This window comes from Stegostoma tigrinum, chromosome 6 (assembly GCF_030684315.1).
Source record: "Stegostoma tigrinum isolate sSteTig4 chromosome 6, sSteTig4.hap1, whole genome shotgun sequence".
NCBI lineage: Eukaryota > Metazoa > Chordata > Chondrichthyes > Orectolobiformes > Stegostomatidae > Stegostoma > Stegostoma tigrinum.
This window is the reverse complement of record NC_081359.1, coordinates 60,414,180-60,436,053: the sequence shown is the minus strand read 5'-3', so window position 1 is coordinate 60,436,053 and position 21,874 is coordinate 60,414,180. Positions and strand designations below refer to the sequence as shown.

Here is a 21,874-nt window from a genome sequence, read left to right as displayed (position 1 = left end):
CAGTGTCACCATTGCTCTTCTAGCTCTGAAACATCTGCTCGACTATGAGTGGACAGAAATTTGTAAATGTGGTTATCCTGTATGCACTAACATTCAGGATCTCTGACGTCAACAACAACAACAACTTACATTTATAAAATGTATCTAGTGAAGGGAGTGAAATGTCCCAAGGTATTTCACAAGAGCATTAATAAAACAAATTTTACAACATGCCAAATATGAGGCTAGATTACATATGCCCCCACAAGTATTATTTCCACCGTTGGAAGGGAAGACAGGGTAGTGGGAGGCTAGTGCAACACAAAATAGGGTGGTGACCATCCCATCAATTTCCCGTTCACTCCAGAATTGATACTTATGGAAAGTAGGTGAGTGCTGAAATTGATAGCCAGCCTAATACATATATAAATCAAAAAAGGGTAAATTTAGCTTGTTACAAACTCATTTGAACTTAATGTTACCCAGCTACTCATATTATGCTACACATAAAATTGTTGGTCAAGGCAGGAGTGGGCAACCTGTTTTTAACAGTGTTTTATAAAAGTGCAGTAATGAAGAGGATGATATCTTTAGAAGGTGTCCTTTTGTGCATCGGGACATCCTCCAGAAAATATAAATCCCCTTTCTTCCTTTCCAACTTTAAAACACACTTCCCCAGTCCCAATCCCCCATTTCCTAAGGTTGGCAACACCCCTGACAATACCCTTACTTCCCTTTGTCTGGGGATTGGTTGCAGTCTTGGCAGTGACTGCTATTGACCTCCTTTGCTGCTGACTACTGGAGCTGCTTGTCAATTTAATTGATCAACGGCTCCAGGGGGCATAACCTCCTCCCCTGAAAGCACAGAAGCCCCATAATCACACTTTATCTGCCCACAGCATGTCAAGGCTGAGCAAAAGACTTCTTCTGGGCCTGTTGGTGGCTGCCAATCTCCTTCTCGGGACAGCCAAAGCTGTCAGCACCTCTTAGAAAGCCTGTAACCAAAAGAAAAGAAAACACTCAAAGACTTTGCAAAAAGACAGTAAACTTCTAATTCAAGCCAAGACCTTGGTTTGGCTGACTGGCTACTAAATAGAGGATCACTACAGTTGACAACATGATATCATCAGCAAAAATAAAACAGAACTGAGAAAAGTCACCCTTCACACTTTGTTATCTCTCATTCTACCCCGGTTGGCTTAGACTTTGATCCAAACACTTAATGCCTTTTTTGCCTGTATTTTCCACCCATGTTATTCCTAATAAAGAAAAAGTGTCTTATCTCTCTGTATGCTGTTCATGTAAATCAATGTGTGTGTTTTAATCTCAAGGGGGTATAGTTTAATCTGTTTTGCACATTTTAGAAAATACGTTTGTTATAATAAATATATTTTGTGTCTTGTCTATTGTCGAAATTAATGTAAGCTTCTTTTATCTTAAGATAGTGATTACAGACAGGCAGTGATCATTCTAGGGATTAAACTGGTCTTATTTCACTTTGTGACAAATCATGAAATAGGAGATCTTTGACTTCCAGTGCACTATTCCTATCAAGGTTATGACTCTGTGACAGGAAAAAAATCCCTTCCAGGTCACTTACTAAAGTACTTGCACATTTCTAACCCTTTAGCCCTTGGCCCTTCATTTACTGTGATACTTCTACGGGAATTATCAGCTCTTTCAGACCATTGGTCCTGCCGTTCTTCCTAGCAAAATTATTTGTCCCTCACAACCAGCTGAATTCCATGGTTCTTCACTTACTTTGAGTCCCTTAAGTCCAAAAAATATAAACCTGAGCTCATGATGGACAATGGATTTAAGTATTTATTGCTAGAACTTGTTAAACCATGTAAAACACTATAGTGTCTTGTATTTCTGTGCCAAAACTACTCACTATTCTGGCTTCATGTCTAGTTTATTTTGTCCAATACAAATAATCTTTATTAAACCCTTCCTACCTGCTTCCTCTTGCTCATGGACATTTTTGCCACCAGATTAGCTGTTCTTGCTGATTGTTTTACCCCTCCTCACCCACCAAGACGAACTTCCTCTAGGTTCCCCCACCTCCCCCCGCCAACCCTAGCCTTGAGCCTGCAGCTTTCTCTAGCTTTTTCTCCTATCTCCAAAGTGACTTCACCAATCTCATTGTGACCCTCTAACCCTAACCATTGACTATACACTGACCAAAGTGTTGAACTATTCAGCTTTCATTCTTAGCTACACAATTGTCTAATATGCGTAAAGGTTTTCTTTACTCACATACTGTCCTTCCTCTTTAAAGTTGCTCTTACCACCTCCCTCAAGACAAATGACCGCTATTCTTGCAAACTACTGCCCCTCTTCCTTCAACCTCCTTTTCCTCCTAAATAAGATTATACTTCTGTCACCAAACTGAAATGATCTCATCAAAAGTATAGACGACATTCTATGTGTCTGTGACCAAGGTAAACTATCCCTACTCATCTTTACTGACCGGTCTGCATTTGACATGGGTAACCCCATAAACTTCCTCTAATGTCTCTCCCTGGGTGAGACTGTCCTCATCTAACTCCATTCCTTTTACAGTGTGGCCAGAGAATCACTTGCAATGACTTCTCTTCCTAAATTCCCCACTATTAATTCTGGAGTCCTGCAAAGACTTGTCTCTTGTTCTTTCCTTTTCTCTATAGCTTCCTCTTGTGACTGTATTCGAAAATCAGTGCTGGGTTCTGTCTGAAGCTGTATCTCACCACCACTTCCCTGAAACCCAGTACAGTCTCTGATTTGTTCTGCACTTGTTCACTATCCTGGGTGAACAGAAATGCTCTGGCCCCATCAAAAACTGCATTCACTAATGCAGTTCCTGACTCCATCTCTCCCCATGGTAACTATACAGGCTGAACCAGACCAATTGGCATCCTATGAGCTGCTGAACACATGATCAGTCAACCATAAAGACTGTCTACTTTCAGATCCGTACTTCACAAATTTGCATTCTTATCCCAGCTCCTCTGCTGCTGAAACGCTCTTGCATGTCTTTGTTATCTCTCGACTTGGCTATTCCAATGTTATCCTGGTTGACCAGAGTTGACAGAAGCAAGCCAACAGGGGTGACACAACATCAAAATGTGGAACAAAGACACCCTGACCTTACAGTTGACCAACACAATAGAACTTAAATGACAGTGAGGGGTTGTCCTTTGCATACTTTGATTTAGTACAAAAAAACCTGAGTAACCAGTGACAGCTTCTTTATAATGGCCTGTAGGTCTAGATCAACTGTCCAAGTGATTGTCAAAGTACCTTTATTCTTCCAGTTCTGATCTCCAACAGCAGATTTCCAGAATGCTACCAAGCTATCATTCAGTGCAGTTTCACCAGATCAACATAATCACCTTGAGGAGCAGGGAATTCACACGGAGGATATTCATTCAGTTTTCTTCCACAGTTGATTTCCCCAGAGTTCTCATGAAAAATAAGATGACAGTGATATTGCTCTGTGACCTCCTATTGAATTTCCTGGGCAGAAAGACATTCCAATCTTGTAATGTTCAGTATTTTTGTGACCAGCTACAATGTGTTCTTAACTGCAATGCAACATTTTCCTGGAGTTGTCAACTCTTTTGTCACAAGGAATCCCAGTCTTCTGGCTTTGTTGAGAAAAACAATCCTTGGAATAGCTTTTGAGTGACAAAGCGTACCCACTAATTCTGTTACTCATGACTTCACTTTAACAGCCAACCAACAGCTAAATATTACTGTAATAAACCCCCTTAATTTGCTTGAGTGACCATTGAGAAAACACAACCACTCTGGAGGTAGGGTTTAGCTGCGTTAATAGTTCAAGACAAACACATGAGAATGTTACAAAGGAGGATTAATATTGTTGTTCCTTATTTTACAACTCTGCTATTCAGAAAAAATGCAAGGTCGAATTTCACAAGGTTGTACATTATGGTGCCGTTTAGGTTGAGAAGCATGGAAATCAGTCTCACAGGGATTTATGGATTTTTCTATGCTAGCTGTAAAGGTATTTGTATCCTGATTATTATAATTATTACATTTTTGGATTATCTTTTATCCTTTGAAATCTTGCGTTACTCTGCTTTGCTAGCCTTCATTCCACGTCTGTCTTATTATATGAAGCATCCACCTTTATGTCACAAGCAGACTTTGCAAATTTACATGATTTATCACACAACATTGCTGATTCAAGTTGCAATGTCACATTTATGTATACCTTAATATATTCAGACCTGTTCTTATCACCATGTTTCTTGAGGATATCTAAACATGTTTTGTCTCCGCTATCATTTCTTCAATATGCGACCTCAGGGCCGTGACATAAGACATGGATGCTCAATTGACACAAAAGCCATTTGGAATGAAGCTAGCTTTCATGTTGTGACTGCTGAAGCCTGGGAAGAATCTACTTTGGCAACATCTCTTGTATGGCCACCTGAGTAGACTGACTTTGTCTCCTATATAGTTTTCCAGATGCCATTTACAGAACTAGACCAAGTTTGCTACTATACCTAGAAACAGCATCCTCATGTTGTTCAACTTCAGCCTTGGTGTGTCCTGAGTGCAGGTTCAAATTGGTAATTGACGAGCAAAATGCCAGACACAGTGTTTTTCACCAAACCCCGGGCCAACATATATAGGAGACAGTCTATGTGTCTGAAAGTCCGGATGCAGGGCTGTCTCAAGCCTGTCTCCAGGGTGTGATTATACAGATTGTTGCTGCAGAAATGGTTGAATAGAAGTTGCTGGAAATCTGAAATAAAAACATTTTTTATTTTTATTATTCATAATATTTTCCTTCCTCCTCTTCATCATAACCTTCCTCTTCCATTGTTAGCCAGCCCTTCTTCCATGCCCTCACCTTTACTGTTCTGTAGAAGAGGAAATGAGCTTAGAATGGTCACATGTAAATAGAACTCTGCAATGTAATGGTACAGTACTTTTTTTTAAATAATAGGGTAAATATAAGTATTGCTTTGCACTCAGATTTTGCCATGGTTTGCAATGTACTTTCAGGGAATATCAACTTTGAATAAATGATTCTACTCCATATTTCTCCAAAACCAATTGCCATTAACTCATGTTACTGCACATTAAATTACAGCTGACATTTACCTTGAGGTTTGCTAACCCATTTATGCCCTTAAGTTTTTCAATGCTTTCCTTATACATCTGTGTTGTCAACAAATCTACACCAAGTCCATCTTATATACCTTGAGCAACAGTGGCTCTGTAGTTATCCTGGATACTTCACTTCCTCCATCAGAACAAAAGTTAATAGAAGCAAAACATTGCGGATACTGGAGGCCTAAGCTAAAAACAGGAAATGGTGGAAATAATATAAGGAGATCTGGTAATATTTGTGGAGAGAAAATAAATAATATTTCAGGTCCATGATCTTTCTAGGACTTTTGCTTTTATTTAATGATAATTTTTGTTTCTTATCCATCAAATAACTTTTACCCATGTTGCTATATAAGCCTTTATACTTAATTGAATGCTTTCTAAAAATCCACATACGTATCATCCACTGCATCCCCGTTATTCATCCAAAAGACTGCTTCTTTGAAAGATACATAAAGTTCATCAAACATGACTTTCCTTCAATAAATCTATACTATTGTCCTTAGTGAGCCCATGTATTGCCAAATATTTACTTACTTTTCTTTCATATATTTTTGGGTACTTCTGAGGAAATATAACTAGTTAACCAAGTTGTCATCATCATCCTCATCATCATTGGTGGTCACTCGCAGACAAGAATGACTCTGACCCACTCAGGGTGAGTCTGTAGATGGCAGTACAGACCAATGCAGCTACCCCAGGCTCTGTTACACTTGAAGCAGAAGTTGGTTGTGGGAAGGGGTGAGTGGAACGTTGGTGTGGCATAGCAGTCCTTTCCTACTTTTTGCCTTGCTTCCACTTTTCCCCAACAGCAAGTCTCGAGGTGCTTGACTCCTTCCTCGATGCTCCTCCTGCACTTTCACTAGTCTTGGGCTAGTGATTCCCAGGTGTGTATGGGAATGCTGCGCTTCGCCAATGAGGCCTTGAGGGTATCACTGAAGCACTTCCTCTGCCCACCTGGGGCTTGTCTGCTGTTTCAAAGCTGGGAGCAGAGTACCTGCTTGGGGAGGGTCTCTTGTCAGCTATGTGGTCATGTGCCCATACCATCACAGTTGTTCAAGGGTGGGCAGTGCCTCAATGCTGGAGATGTTGGCCTGGTCAAGGACACTTGTGTTGGTGCATCTTTCTTCCAGCAGGCAAAAATCCTACTTTATGGGCATTGGAGCTAGTTGTACTCCACATTAAGACACTGTCGATTCAATCCGTATTTGTGACAGAGCAGGTAGTGTGGGTAAGCACAGTGTTCTTCATCTGCGACTTCTTAAATTGCCTGAAATCCCTTTGCTGGTTGTCTTCCAAAAGAGAAAGTTCCATTGGGATACCATCGATGTAATTAAGGAGTGGAAGCAAGACAACATGCATGATTACCTCAAAAGCTAGCAGGAATAATGAAAACGAGTATTGAGAGATGGCCAAATTAACCTTAACATTATTTTAGATATTTTGCGTTAATTTCCACTGCTTAGCAACCATGACCATTATTTACATCTGATATGTACCAAATTACTCAAGGACATAAAGCTATTCTCTAAGGGAGAATGACCTTTCACAGATAACATTGACACTCTCTGCTCCCTGCAATCCACACTGCTTTATTGTTGTTTACAATTCATGCATCTCAATTGTAGCTTTCAATATTTTGTAGAGATTGCTTCTTCTGTAGAAACTTTAATATCCACTTGAACCAGCAGATGGAGCTTGGTTAAACATTACTTAAGAAGCAGTGATAGTAGGAACTGCCAATGCTGGAGACTGAGATAACAAGGTGTGGAGCTAGATGAGCACAGCACGCCAGGCAGCATCAGAGGAAATCAGATTTTCTGAAGAAGTTTCCAGACCTAAAACATCAGCTTTCCAGCTCCTCTGATGCTGCCTGGCCTGCTGTGTTAATCCAGCTTCACACCTTGTTAGTTCAGAAGCAGTACTATTCATGAATGTGATGGTGGGTTGCAATTCACTTTTGGCATTCACATTGCTGCGGCATCATATCCTTTGCATGCAGACTGTAGTCTGGAGTTATGGATAGTGATGGTAGGGGCTCCACCATTCTCGCCTCAGGAGGAATCTCTCTTATACTGCCTACCCATTGTGCATGTGAAAGATTTGCTGGTTAATACACAATCTTAGGTCTTCTAATTCTGGGATGAGACTCAAACCTAGAGCATCTGGCTGAGAGGCTACCAACATCTCCTTCTGGACCATGTAATGGTGTTTGAATTCACACCTTCTGATACATAGCCCAGTGTGCTACCAGTTGAATCAAACTGACAATCTAAGGAAACCTCAATGCTTAAATTATGACGGCTCTCCGAAAACGATTCTTAGAACTCATTGTCCTCACCATTATAGAACATCAATTGTTTTAATGTTGTTATGTTTCAGCAGTTCAGAAAACATTAACTAGACATTTTGTACATTACAGGTTTGGTTTCAAACATCAGAATTAATGACTAGTTTCTCATGGCTATGGGACAGCGGTTTACGATGTAAACTTAAAAACCACAGGCATATCTCAACACATGACAAGGTTCATAGGAATGTTCTGTGATATAACCAGAAAATAAAATCCACTCTATTTTATTTCGTTTCCTTCTATGGGCAAGAACTCCTGGAATTGTAGCATCAAACGCAACCTTTAGAACTGGGCGCTGTTCTCTGTATTAATTCACATGTTTAAAGCAATGAATTTCATGCTTTTCGTCGGAATAAATAACGAATTCACTGAAGCCACGGTCGCAAATTTGGGGTGGGACTTCCTCCATTAGAACCGGAAGACTCAAAACCGAGTGAAATCCGGAAATTGGAGGTGAAATATGAGCGTAGTGTGCGTGCGAATCCCGGGAAGGTGCACAGTGAGGCTCGGTACAGGTGGAGAGAGAGAGGAGTGTTTGTTGCCAGCAGCGGAACAGAACACCCCGTTGCATCGGTTAGCGTTCAGTTGAGGACGAAGAGGGGAAAAGAAGCTGTAGACATCAATTTCTAATGTTGGCGTGAGGTTTTCATTATGTGGCTCAAGCCTGAAGAAGTGCTGCTGAAAAATGCTCTCAAGCTCTGGGTGACGGAGAAATCTAATGCCTACTTCGTCTTGCAGCGCAGGAGGAGGCAAGGAGACAGCGGTGGAAAACTGTCCGGTGAGGGACCGGGGAACTGGGACAACAAATCTTGCCCTGACGTTTCTTTCCATGCCTGGTTGAAGTGTCTGAGGCAAATGCTATTAGTGTCTGATTTGGCTGGCAGTGAATCTTATTGTGCTTTGTTTGGTGACAATTATGCGTTTGTTGAACTTTACCGGTGGCTTATCTAGGCTAATTATTAATGTTGTTTTGCTGAAGTACATGCAGTTCCTCAGGTCGTTTATTATTTGGTTTAATTTATAGTGTTTATTTTGTACAACCTTGTTCTCTTGTCTGCGGAGCTGTACTTGCTATTCGGGTTGGTGTGTGGGGAGAACTCCCAACGCTGACCTGAATGTAACCCATGTCCACACCTCACCTGGCCGCTCGCAGCTCTTTCTGTGATGTGTAGTACAGGCTTTACATTGTACTCGGTTTGTGGCAGCCAGCCTTTTACCTGTGAAACACGATAGCGATTACCCGCCCTTCCACAGATTTCTGTTGCTAACCTGTGTTGCAGATTCTATACAAAGATGCATTATTCGCTTATTGGTAGACAGCTGCCTTATTTCTATCTGGTTTGATTCCCAGAATGTGTCCAGCCCTGTCTTCCTTGAGGTGCCTGGAGGGCTGGTGAAATTGTATCGTGATTTTTGAACCTAAATCCCAGTGGGAAATGAACTGAAAGGATTGATTCTATTTCGTTCCCTGTTAGAGAGTTACTGGTTTACTGTAAAATGTGAGCTATTGTGATTTGTTTGTATGAAATTCAAGGCATGAACAAATCTAATGGATTTAGAATTTTTGTCTCTTTGTAGAGATGCCTTGCTTTGGAAATTAATTTATATTACCAGTCTTACTGTTTTTTGGACATGATTTACATTGGTTTGATGTGGACAAACATGCATGGATGGAATTGAATTTTGGGATATGAGTAATGGCTATGGTTTGGGTGTATAATAAAGTGATGATATTTGGGATCTTATCAATTGGCTGGTTCAGTTGTGGGTCGAAGGGATAGAGTGAATATGCATCCTGCACCTTTCATAGTTACTTGCACCCCCAAAAGAAGTTGAAGTGTTTGTTTGTTGAGATTGTCATATATCCCTAGTAGTTGGTCTTCACTGGGAAGGAGATTGATATTGCCCTTTTTGAAGTTATGACCCCGTTATCAATCTCTTCTCAATAATGCTCATGAACCTGTGTTACTTCTCCTATTGTTTCTCATAACTCTGCAATGGAATATCTCTTTAATTGGCTATTCACCCCACTGTAAGACGGAATTGACCCTGTTCAATGTCCTTTTGTGCCTGTAAGCATTCAAACTATAACTTCCCATCATTCTGTTTGCAGCCTTTGTGGCAAATACTGTCGTACTCCACTGCATCCCTTCTGATTTCAGCTGTGTTTGACTGCCCTTGCTTACAGTCATTCTTGCCTCTTTTTTGATTGGAGAAGATAATATTCTGTATTGACTTCACTTCTCACCCTTGTACTGTTAGTTTCATAACCTTTTGATCTGGTAATATCCTTCTTACCTCTCAACTGTTTCTGCTATTTAGTGACTTCATCTGAAAATCCAGCAGCTGATTTGATGGAGTACACTGACACTTGGCTGTACTGTGCTGTCTAACTGCTCCCCTGCCTGTTGTCAAACTGCTTGTCCAGTATCTGGTTAAGCTGAAACTTACTCCAGCCAGACATTTTGGGGGGGGGAACCAAGAAAATTCTCTCCGATTCAGTTCTGCCTCCTAGGCTGCTGTATCAGAATACCTCCACCTTTGGCTACTTATTTGCCCTTGACCAAAGTTCCCTACCTGAAATCCCTTCCATAGCAAAGATTGTCTGCCACCTACATTTTTATTGCTCCTCTCAGCTCCTGCTTCAGGCCTTCTGCTGAAACCTTCATCCAGCTTTTGCTGTTTTCAGACAATTATTCAAGAACTTGCCTTTCTCACTCTTACAAATTACACCATCAATGACTTGAACTGTTGTAAAACTTTGCTGCCCTTCTCCTAACTCTCAAGGAGTTCTGTTCACTCATCATTCTTGTACTCGCTGGTCTACACTAGTTCCTAGTCTAGCAATGCCTTGATGACAAAGTTCTCATTTTTTATACAAAATTTCTGCCTTGCTTTATGACACAACCCTGACCTTTCTGTTCCTCCAGCTCTGCCTTTAGTGTATGTTTCTCATTTCCTTCACTACTGATAGCTGTCTTTTCAGCTACTTAGAACACACGCTTTGGCTTTCCTCCCTAGACCTGCCACCTATGTGTCTCTTTCCATCATTAAAATCTGACTCCAACGTCTACTCTAATACTTTATTCTTTTGGTTTGATGTCCAGTTTTACCTGATTATGCCTCTAAAGGACATTTTACAGTAGGAACATAGAACATTACAGTACAGGCCCTTCGGCCCTCGATATTGTGCCAACCTGTCATGCTGATCTGAAGTCCATCTAACCCACACTATTCCATGTACATTCATATGCTTGTCCAATGATGACTTAAATGTACTTAAAGTTGGCGAATCTACTACTGTTGCAGGCAAAGCGTTCCATTCCCTTACTACTCTCTGAGTAAAGAAACTACCTCTGACATCTGTCCTATATCTTTCACCCCTCAATTTAAAGCTATGCCCCCTCGTGCTCGCCATCACCATCCTAGGAAAAAAAGGCTCTCCCTATCCACCCTATCTAACCCTGATTATTTTGTATGTCTCAATTAAGTCACCTCTCAACCTTCTTCTCTCTAACGAAAACAGCCTCAAGTCCCTTAGCCTTTCCTCGTAAGACCTTCCCTCCATACCAGGCAACATCCTAATAAATCTCCTCTCTTACAAAGCTTCCACATCCTTCTTATAATGTGGTGACCAGAACTGTACACAATACTCCAAGTGCAGCCGCACCAGAGTTTTGTACAGCTGCGGCATAACCTCTTGGTTCCGGAACTCGATCCCTCTATTAGTAAAAGCTAAAACACCGTATGCCTTCTTGCCACCCAGGTTGACAGGGCTGTTAACCCAGTGTTGGGTATTATGTCAGTGGAAGTTTTTTTTTATTGACTGTGGCCTGCATCTGCAAAATAAATTAAATATATACCGTTGTATGTCCCATTGGCTATGGCCTCTACCAAACCCCCAAACGATGTTAGGATGGAATAAAAATACTTGGAACCTTTGGAGCTTACTAATGTCCTCCTTTTGTGTTCATATTAGGACTAATTTTGTTTAATATACAACAAAAGTTGTGGCCTTCTGGCATGCAGCACTACTTTTCAAGGTTAACTTGACCATGATTTGTGATAACTACTGAATTCTATTAGAGCACTGCGCACAGGCTAGGTTCAGTCAAACTTACTCGTAGAAATAAAAAGGTAATGTCAACAAATTGTCACATAGCTTAACTTTTTTTTCTACTGTAAAGTAGAACCCATCTCCAGTTTCAAAAATACATTTATTCTGTTTGCAATAATTTGAGATTCTTATAAATTTAATGATTTCCTGTTCTTTCTTTGTTAATCCCTGTGTATTGTTTGCAAGGTGATCGGATCTGTTTTATAGAAAGGTAAATGTTTGTCTTGAAGCATAACTGAGCTTCATATCTTTGTCACAAGGTTGTTTCTTTTGAGTTAGTTCAATGTATCTGCAGCTAAATTAAATCTTGTGATGGATTTCTTAACATTGCTGCCATGAAATGTAAATGTATCAAAAAGATATATCCCAATTGACATCATTTAGCCCAGATATTTGCTTCCCTGTATAATACGTTTACTGTTTGCAACTAAGTGAAAGAGACCTGCAATTTTTTTTTATGGCCATTGTAAATATTTAAAAACAAAACATCCTGCTTATGTTGAGTTGCAACATCTATAGGGAATACATTTACCCACTTGTGTCTGTGGCATCTCCCTAGTGTGACCTGATCTGCATTTTGCCCTGTCTGGCAATATGTTATTGCTGTAGATTCTCCTGGGAGAATTTGAGAGGATTTTCCAAAGACAGAATTGCCCTAAATTTTTCAATGTTTCCACCCCAGAATATTAACATATTAATTAGAATGAATTGTTTGCATTGCTTTCCTGGTAAAGGTTGTGACGGGCAAAGTTGCCATAATACCAAAATGTTGGGTGTTTTGTGAAGGGATTGCTTGAAATGTAAAGGATTCCGCCTGTAATTACATATAAAAAATAAATGTACTTTTAGAAACTCAAAGATTCTTGTGGTGAAAGTTGCTTCTGGCTCCTACATTTGGTGTCTCTTCCTGAGTTTAGGAGCATTCTTTGTCCTATAGTTTTAACCTTCTGTCGTACTCTCCACTATTCTTTTCCAAGAGAGTTTGGTGTCACCGAAGCTTAATGTAGATTGTTGTGAAAATACTAATTTTGTTTTAGTTGTAGGAAATTAACTAAATCAATGAACTTAAATGGTTGGGATTATTTTGCTTTCAGATTTACTCATGTTTGTTTAATAGAATCACAATAAAAGAGATGATATAATCTGATCTCAAAATACCATTTTAAGAACAATGTAGTGTAGTGTTTTAGTGTACATTGGACAAACAGGCAGAAAGCTAGCCACCAGGATACGTGAACATCAACTAGCCACAAAAACGACATGACCCACTATCACTCGTATCCTTACATACAGATGAGGAAGGACACCACTTTGGGACAACACATCCATCCTAGGACAAGCTAAACAGAGACACGCATGAGAATTCCTAGAAGCATGGCATTCCAACCAGAACTCCATCAACAAACACACTGATTTTTTTCACTGATTTTTTGGAGCCAATCTACCATCCCCTGAGAAAAAGAACAGGAAATGACATCAACCAACCCAAGGAAACCTAAACAGATAAATAGAAAGCGGGACATAACACCAGCGCTTCGGAGGCTCACTGATGATGTTACCTAGAATGGTGACACAACGTCTGAAAACTAACCTTCCAGCTCAGCAAGCAAACTCAGATCCAGAACCTCAATCTGAGCTACAAATTTTCTCAAAATCAAGGCGAAGTCCTAGAGCAAAGTATTGGAATCTCTTATAAAGGAGGCAAAACGTTCATGAGGTTAGGTGACTCGCAGTGTTATTAACATCTGCGGAGCTTATTGAGAAGTTTGTATGATCTATCTAAACCACACTTACAACTTGATACAGTCTGTGTGGTCTGTTTGACTGCTGTTTCTTGTTAATTCTGATTTGAATACATACATCCTGTACTTCCAACAATGTTAAATGGTTTCACTTTTCTAACCTTGCACAGTGAATGTTGGTTTTTGCTCAAATGGTGGACTCTTGTCACTTTCTTTGCTCAGCAAGTACCTATTTCCTGAACCTTTTTGTCTATTTTAAACAAAAGATGACATGTTAGCTTGCTGTGTTCTCCTGGGTGAATATGATCTGCAGAGTTTTACCCACATCAGCGTTTAACTGCTAAGTTTAAAAGTGACAATTCTTAGAATTATGCAACGAGTCCACCATGTGCGGAGAAAACCCCCAAAACGTGAAATCTGCAAAGACCCAGTACGGTATTCTTTAAAAGTAACATGCTTTCATTAATTGGATATCAAAGAATAGTGGAAATTTGTCATTTGGCAGCAACAAACCTTAAATTGCTTGGAAAAAGACTCCTTTTTCTCAATGTTTTTCATCTTGTACTTTCAGGATGATGACCAATACCAAAACAAAGGGAAAACCACTTTTGTACTGTGTGAGAGGAGAGTGGTTGGCAAGCAGACTCTGATAGGCAAAAGTGTTGCCATGGAGAATGCACCAGTTAATGATGTCTGATGGTTGACTGCCAAGCGTTGTTTAAATTTTTTTTTAAACCAGACAGTTGACTACTTAATTTTAAAAAGGCCAGCAACTGAATACCGACCCCCACGTGGCCTAAGGCTTTGCAGCTACAACACTTGCTTCCTCGTTTTTGTATTTCAAACCCTCGAGAGTATTAGCAGCAACATTGCCTGAGTCTTTCCGATTTATTTACCGCATCCGTGCAGTAGTTTTACTGGTTTTCTTTCTTAGGACTCCCAATTACTTAACTCCTCCACGACTACTAGTCTTTTGCTGTTAAGAAAATAGTATCATTGGGTCTTTCTATGATCTAAAGTAGATAGCCTTGCATTTGAGATAATAAAATGTGAGTCTGGATGAACACAGCAGGCCCAGCAGCATCTCCTGAGATGCTGCTGGGCCTGCTGTGTTCATCCAGCCTCACATTTTATTATCTTGGATTCTCCAGCATCTGCAGTTCCCATTATCACTGATACAATTTTAACCTCACTGCGTAGCCTTGCATTTGCCCTTGTTGAACTTCACCTTGCGCAGTTTTGACTGCTCACTTAACCTACTCCCTCTTTATGTAATTTCTCCCTCCCATATATAACTTGCTGTGTTTCCTGTCATCTGAAAATGTGGATAATAAACACATTTTTACTTCATTCAAGTTATTAACACATGTAATGAAAAGCTATAACATCAGTACCTAAAGAACAATAACAATAATAAATAACAAATGACTCCCTGAAAAGTTCCTTGTCTCTTATTTCTCAACTAATTACAAAACCGATGTCACAGGGGTATGTCTAATTTTGTGTAGAACTTTTTAATATCACATCAGGACACCTGAAAAGTACTCTAGGAATTCAACTTGATTAGTCAGATGTAATTTGCCACTCAAATTCCACACTTTCTCATCAAAGTGATCTTCATATTGCCCTGTAGAAATTTCTCTGGTACTTTGACTAGTTCTGATTTCAGAATCATTATTGTTATGGACAGATGGAGCTTTTTATTTTATATTTAAAAATCTGTCAATTCTGCCTTCCCCCGAGTAGATTGTGATTATATTTTTACCTTTTAATATCATCTTGTAGGATGTTGTAACTTGTGTGCAGGTTTTATTTTGGAGACTATTGTTTCTCGACCAGATTATAATACAACAGTTTGCGTTCTGACCCAGGACTGTTCTGTGATTGATGTTGACTTCTGAGAAGTTTCTGGAAAGCTCTAGCTAAATTCATCTTTGGGAAGTGTTTAATATGTTTTTAAGAGTCACCTAAATATGTATCAGAGATAGCAGGAACTGCAAATGCTGGAGAGTCTGAGATATCAAGGTGTAGAGTTGGATGAACACGGCAGGCCGAGCAGGAAAGCTGACGTTTTGGGCCTAGACCCTCCTTCCAAAATGGGGGAGGTGAAGGGGGTCCCGAAATAAATAGGGAGAGAGGGGGAGGTGGATGGAGGAGATGACAGGTGGAGAGGAGACAGACAGGTCAAAGAGGCGGGGATGGAGTCAGTAAAGGAGAGTGCAGGTAGGGAGTTGGGGAGGACGGACCGGTCAAGCGGGCAAGATGAGGTTAGTAGGTAGGAGATGTGGGTGGGGCTTGAGGTGGGAGGAGGGGATAGGTGGGAGGGACGCAGGGACAAGCTGGGCTGGTTTTGGGATGCGGTAGGGGGAGGGGAGATGTTGAAGCTTGTGATGTCCACATTGATACCATTGGGCTGCAGGGTTCCCATGTAGAATATGAGTTGCTGTCCCTGCAACCTTCAGATGGCATCGTTGTGGCACTGCAGGAGGCCCAGGATGGACATGTGGTCTGAGGAATGGGAGGGGGAGTTGAAATGGTTTGCGACGAGGAGGTGCAGTTGTCTAGTGTGTGTGAACTGAGCGTAGGTGCTCTGCAAAGTGGTCCCCAAGTCTCTGCTTGGTTTCCCCAATGTAGAGGAGGCCACAACGGGAACAGCAGATGCAGTATACCACACTGGATGTGCAAGTGAACATTTGCTTGATGTGGAAAGTCATCTTGGGGCCTGGGATGGAGGTACAAACCTGACTGCCCTGGTTGACCCATTGCCTCTGCCTGCTCCTGCCCCACTGAACTTGCCTCCACCTATCTCGACTCCATTTTCACCCCTTGGTGCAAAAAACTCCCCACTTACGTCCGTGACACTACCCATGCCCTCCCACCTCCACCTCGTCCAAAACTTCCAATTGCCTGGTCCCCAAAACCTCATTTTTACCATAGACATCCAGTCCCTATACACCTGCATTCCTCATGCAGATGGCCTAAAGGCCCTCCGCTTCTTCCTGTCCTGCAGGCCTGACCAGTCCCCCTCCACTGACACCCTCATCCGCTTAGCCAAACTCATCCTCACCCTTAACAATGTCTCTTTCAATTTTTCCCACTTTCTGCAGACAAAGGGGGTGGCCATGGGACCCACATGGGCCCAAGCTATGCCTGCCTCTTTGTAGGTTACGTGGAACAATCCCGCTTCCGTACCTACACAGGCCCCAAACCCCACCTCTTCCTCCTTTTACATTGACCGTATCGGCGCCGCCTTGTGCTCCCACGAGGAGCTCGAACAGTTCATCCACTTCACTAACACCTTCCACCCTAACCTTATGTTCACCTGGACCATCTCTGACACCTCCTCTCGCCTTCCTGGACCCCTCTGTTTTCATCTCTGGCAACCACCTGGAAACTGATTATCCATTTCAAGCCCACAGACTCTCTCACAGCTACCTAGAATACCCCACCTCCCACCCATCTTCATTCACAAATGCCATCCCCTATTCCCTCTGCCGCATCTGCTCCCATAATGAGGCATTCCACTCCCGTACATCTCCGATGTCCTAGTTTTTCAAGGACTGCAACGTTTCCCACCACCCATCTCGGTGGTCGAGAATGCCCTCAGCAGTGTCATCCGCACTTCCTGCAACTCCTCCCTCACCTCATCCCCGCAATAACAACTAAAACAGAATCCACCCCGTCCTCACGTGCCACCCCACCAATATCCGGATCCAACGCATCATCCTCTGACACTTCTGCCATCTGCAATCTGATCCCACCACAAGACATTTTCCGTCCCCACCCTTATCTGCTTTCCGGAGGGACCACTCTCTCCGGGACTCCCGTGTTCGCTCCACACTCCCCTCCAGCCCCACCACACCCGGCACTTTTCCCTGCAACCACAGGAAGTGCTACACTTGCCCCCACACCTCCCTCAACCCCATCCCAGGCCCCAAGTAGACTTTCCACATCAAGCAGATGTTCACCTGCACATCCACCAATGTGGTATTCTGCATCCGCTGTTCCCTTTGTGGCCTCCTCTACATCGGGGAAACCACGTGGAGGCTTGGGGACTGCTTTGCAGAACACCTCTGCTCAGTTTGCACTAAACAACTGTACCTCCCAGTCATGAACCATTTCAACTCCCCCTCCCATTCCTCAAATGACATGTCCATCCTGGGCCTCCTGCAGTGCCACAACGATGCCATCCGAAGGTTGAAGGTACAGTACCTCATTTTCTGCCTGGGAACCCTGATACCATCGGGCTGCAATGTAGACTTCACGCTTCAAAATCTCCCCTCCCACTACCGCATCCCAAATCCAGCCCGGCTTGTCTCCGCTTCCTTAACCTGTCCTTCTTCCCACCTATCCCCACCTCCCACCAACCTCATCCCGCTCTCTTGACCTGGCCATCGTCTCTGGACTGACCTATCGCTTTCCTAACTTGCTCCCCACATTCACCTTTACTGGCTCCATCCCTGCCTCTTTTTAACCTGTCTGTCTGCTCTTCACCTATTTTGTCATCTACCCATCTTCTATTTGCCTCCCCCTCTACCTATTTATTTCAGAATGCCCTTCCCCCTCCCCCGTTTCTGAAGAAAGGTCTAGGCCCAAAATGTCAGCCTTCCAGCTCCTCTGCTGCTTGGCCTGCTGTGATCATCCAGCTCTACACTACGTTACCTAAATATGTATGATAACAAAGTGTGGAGCTGGATCAACACAGCAGACCAAGCAGCATCTCAGGAGCACAAAAGCTGACGTTTCGGGCCTAGACCCTTCATCAGAGAGGGGGATTGGCAGAGGGAACTGAAATAAATAGGGAGAGGGGGGAGGCGGAGAGCAAACAAGATATGGTTCGCGACTGGGAGGTGCAGTTGTTTGTTGCGAACCGAACGGAGGTGTTCTGCAAAGTGGTCCCCAAGCCTCCGCTTGGTTTCCCCAATGTAGAGGAAGCCACACCAGGTGCAATAGAATGCAAACCATTTCAACTCCCCCTCCCATTCCTCAGACGACAACCCATCATGGGCCTCCTGCAGTGCCACAATGATGCCACCCAAAGGTTGCAGGAACAGCAACTCGTATTCCGCTTGGGAACCCTGCAGCCCAATGGTATCAATGTGGACTTCACAACTTCAAAATCTCCCCTTCCCCCACTGCATCCCAAAACCAGCCCAGTTCGTCCCCTCCCCCCACTGCATCCCAAAACCAGCCCAGCCTGTCTCTGCTTCCCTAACCTGTTCTTCATCTCGCCCATCCCTTCCTCCCACCTCAAGCCGCACCTCCATTTCCTACCTACCACCTCATCCCGCCTCCTTGACCTGTCCATCTTCCTTGGACTGACCAATCCCCTCCCTACCTCCTCACCTATACTCTCCTCTCTACCTATCTTGTTTTCTCTCCATCGTCGGCCTGCCTCCCCCTCTCTCCCTTTTTATTCCACTTCCCTCTCCCCATCCCCTTCTCTGAAGGGTCCAGGCCCGAAACGTCAGCTTTTGTGCTCCTGAGATGCTGCTTGGCCTGCTGTGTTCATCCAGCTCCACACTTTTTGTTATCTTGGATTCTCCAGCATCTGCAGTTCCCATTATCACTGATACCTAAATATGTATATTTGTTTTTACTCTGTTTGTGATGTTGTTTTTCTGTTGTACCATCAGTTTTTTTCAGTTCCACTGTGCTGCCCTTTGACATTCTCTCCCATAGTGACAACTTTTAAAAGATATTTGGATAAGCACATGAATAAGAAATGTTTGGAGGGATATTAGCCAAGTGGAGGCAGGTGAGACCAGTTTGGCTTGGGATTATGGTCAGCATTGTCTGGTTGGGTGCAAGGTCTGTTTCCGTAGTGTGTGACTCTAATATGGTACCTGCCACCTATTTTGCACTGTACAAAAACTTCCTGAAGATGTCATTCCCATTCCGAACTCCATTTTAAAGTGTTCATTTCTTGCCTTCTTAAAATGCAGTCTTTCTCTGAGGGAGATATTGTGGTTCTGTGTTTGTCGTTCTATGTTTGCACAACACAAACTTGCCAGTCTCTCATCAGTACTAGTAAACTAAACATAAGTCCTTTTTGTTTGAAGATATGTGGCAGGATTTTTCAGCAGGTAGTTACCAAAGCTTTGCAGTGAATCTATTGTTATGGTTAAGCATACCTGCAACTCCCTCATTAGATGCTGCAAGTTAACTGAGCAATGGCAGCTGGTCATGTTCTACAACTGCTTACTTGTTCATCAGCATATTCCTTCTGAAAGTGATCATGACAGGAAAGCAAGATAATAAAATGTGAGGCTGGATGAACACAGCAGGCCAAGCAGCATCTCAGGAGCACAAAAGCTGACGTTTCGGGCCTAGACCCTCCTTCAGAGAGGATGAAGGGTCTAGGCCTGAAACGTCAGCTTTTGTGCTCCTGAGATGCTGTTTGGCCTGCTGTGTTCATCCACCCTCACATTTTATTATCTTGGAATTCTCCAGCATCTGCAGTTCCCACTATCTATGACAGGAAAGCTCTGCATTTGCGTTTATGGCATGCAGGAACAGGTACAAATCGCCAACCTATCTGATTCTGTGTGACTCTTGGCAGTTGTCAGTTTATAAGTGACTCAGATTTTAGTGCTGTAGACAACAAAAACTAATTGGGACACTGTTTTGAGTTCATGGGCTTAAGACATGGCAAAACATTGGGTGCATATGAAAATACTTGATTAGAAAAGTTGTTCTAGGAAAGATGGCTGCCACTTTAGTGCTGTGCAAGTTCCCAGAAGCAGCAATGGTAAGCCTTGATAACTTGAAATGACATTGATTTGAGGGACAAATAATCTGGAAACCATGGACAATTCCCTTGCAGTTTGATCATTACAATGATCTGAGAAAGCAGATAGTTAAAACAGTGCACTGTGTGTAATGAAGACTATTTGAATACTGGGCCAAAAAAGTGTTTTAAATCTATTTGAAGCATGAGCACATTATTTTGTCAGATTAACTTTTTCAAAACAATCCTTTATAAGTAGTGTTCCAGCTAAAGCTGAGCTTTAATGATTTTGTTTAATTTGATAGTTACCATTTTGTTCTGCAGTTTGTGCAAATAAGGATGTGAAGTGTTTCCCAAGAAATAATGTTACTGCCACAGTTTTGGTTTCCAGTTTAGGTCGGTGGTCTAGATTGGGGTGTGGGTGAGTGGAGGGGATGAGTTGAAAAAAGAAACAGGTTCTTAGCAAACATTACCCTTAACAGATGATCATTGTAATAGTGCAGTTTTGCATGATTTTGCTTTTATGAAGAAATCTGGTAGCTGGCATGATCTGATTTAACTATTGCTATTGAAACCTAGGGACACGAATTGGCAATCCAGCAACTCGAACTGATTTTTTGCCATTTTAGTAAAATCATGGCTGATCTATTTTCCAGCCTTTAGTTCCAGGTTTCAAAGCTTCAATTTTTTGCAAAATCTTTTCTCTGGTGGCAAGGTTGAACCAGGCGTTTTGCAATCTTGGTGTCATATTTGGCACAGGGAAGCTTTTGTCTATATATCCCCAGCATTACTTAAAGCCCCTGTTTCCTTCTTTGTAATGTAGCCTTCCTGCCTCAGCTTACCTGGTTCAGACATCTCATCCATGCTTTGATTTCTGGTTATACGTTCTATAGTCTTGAGGTCACCCAAGGTTCTGCTGCCCATGTCACGCCTTGAGTCAAGTTCCATTCACCAATAAGTCCTACATTTGCTGATTGGCACCAGTTCCTGTTCAATCCATGCTCAATTCACATCCTTGCTTTTGGATCTGCCAGTAGCCTCACCTTTTGATCTAATCTCCACATTCCAGCCCTAGAGTGATCCTGGAATATGTGTTTCTTTAACTCCGGCTTTTGAAGCATCCCTGATTTATTTATTGATTCTCCTTTTTGGTTGTTGTACCTTCAGCTGCCAAGACCCTACGTGCTGGAATCCCTTGCACCAAAGCATTTTTCAAAAAGTGATATTCCTTAAAATGCACCTTTTTTTGACCAAACTGTCCTTCTGCCCTGCTATCTCCTTGCGTGATTTAATGTTAAATTTTGTCCTGTGGTGCTGCTTAAGTTGTATTATGTGAGAGGAGTTGTATGAATAAATTTTGTTGATGAATACAAAGCCTGCAATCTATGATGTCCTTATGACAAGTCTAAACTTGATCATCTAAGGTCCCATACATTGGTGTGAGTCTTCCAGTAGCAGCACTGAACCTTCTGACATGCGTTGTTTGACTGGAAATTGCAGACTTCTGATGTGCAAAGTTGTGGTCCAGATTAATTTGTGGATGCTTTGCACACTGACTTCTGTACATTTTAGTCTAGATGCCTGGAACTTGCCCAAGTACACTAAACCAGGAAACTCATTGTTTCAATCACCAGCGTAGAACCTGGATTATAAATGATTAACAGCAGAAGGTCTACTAGGGATGAGGTAACAAAGTGTGAAGCTGGATGAACGCAGCAGGCCAAGCAGCATCTCGGGAGCACAAAAGCTGGTGTTTCGGGCCTAGGATGAAGGGTCTAGGCCTGGAACATCAGCTTTTGTACCCCTAAGATGCTGCTTGGCCTGCT

The 21,874-nt window shown here is 42.3% G+C and overlaps 1 protein-coding gene and 1 long non-coding RNA gene across 2 annotated transcripts in view; one reads left to right on the top strand and one right to left on the bottom strand.

Annotated features, from left to right (window-relative positions):
• Positions 1 to 4,644: 4,644 nt before the first annotated feature.
• The window catches only part of LOC132209769 (uncharacterized), a 41,929-nt gene continuing 24,699 nt past the window's right edge, over positions 4,645 to 21,874 (bottom strand). The window contains exon 3 of the long non-coding RNA XR_009445846.1: positions 4,645 to 4,735. This is a non-coding gene — a long non-coding RNA (uncharacterized LOC132209769). The remainder of the gene's footprint in view (positions 4,736 to 21,874) is intronic.
• The window catches only part of LOC125453275 (TBC1 domain family member 8-like), a 102,544-nt gene continuing 88,557 nt past the window's right edge, over positions 7,888 to 21,874 (top strand). The window contains exon 1 of the mRNA XM_048532619.2: positions 7,888 to 8,237. Within this exon, the coding sequence (XP_048388576.1) occupies positions 8,111 to 8,237 (127 nt within the window). The 5' untranslated portion in view covers positions 7,888 to 8,110. The remainder of the gene's footprint in view (positions 8,238 to 21,874) is intronic.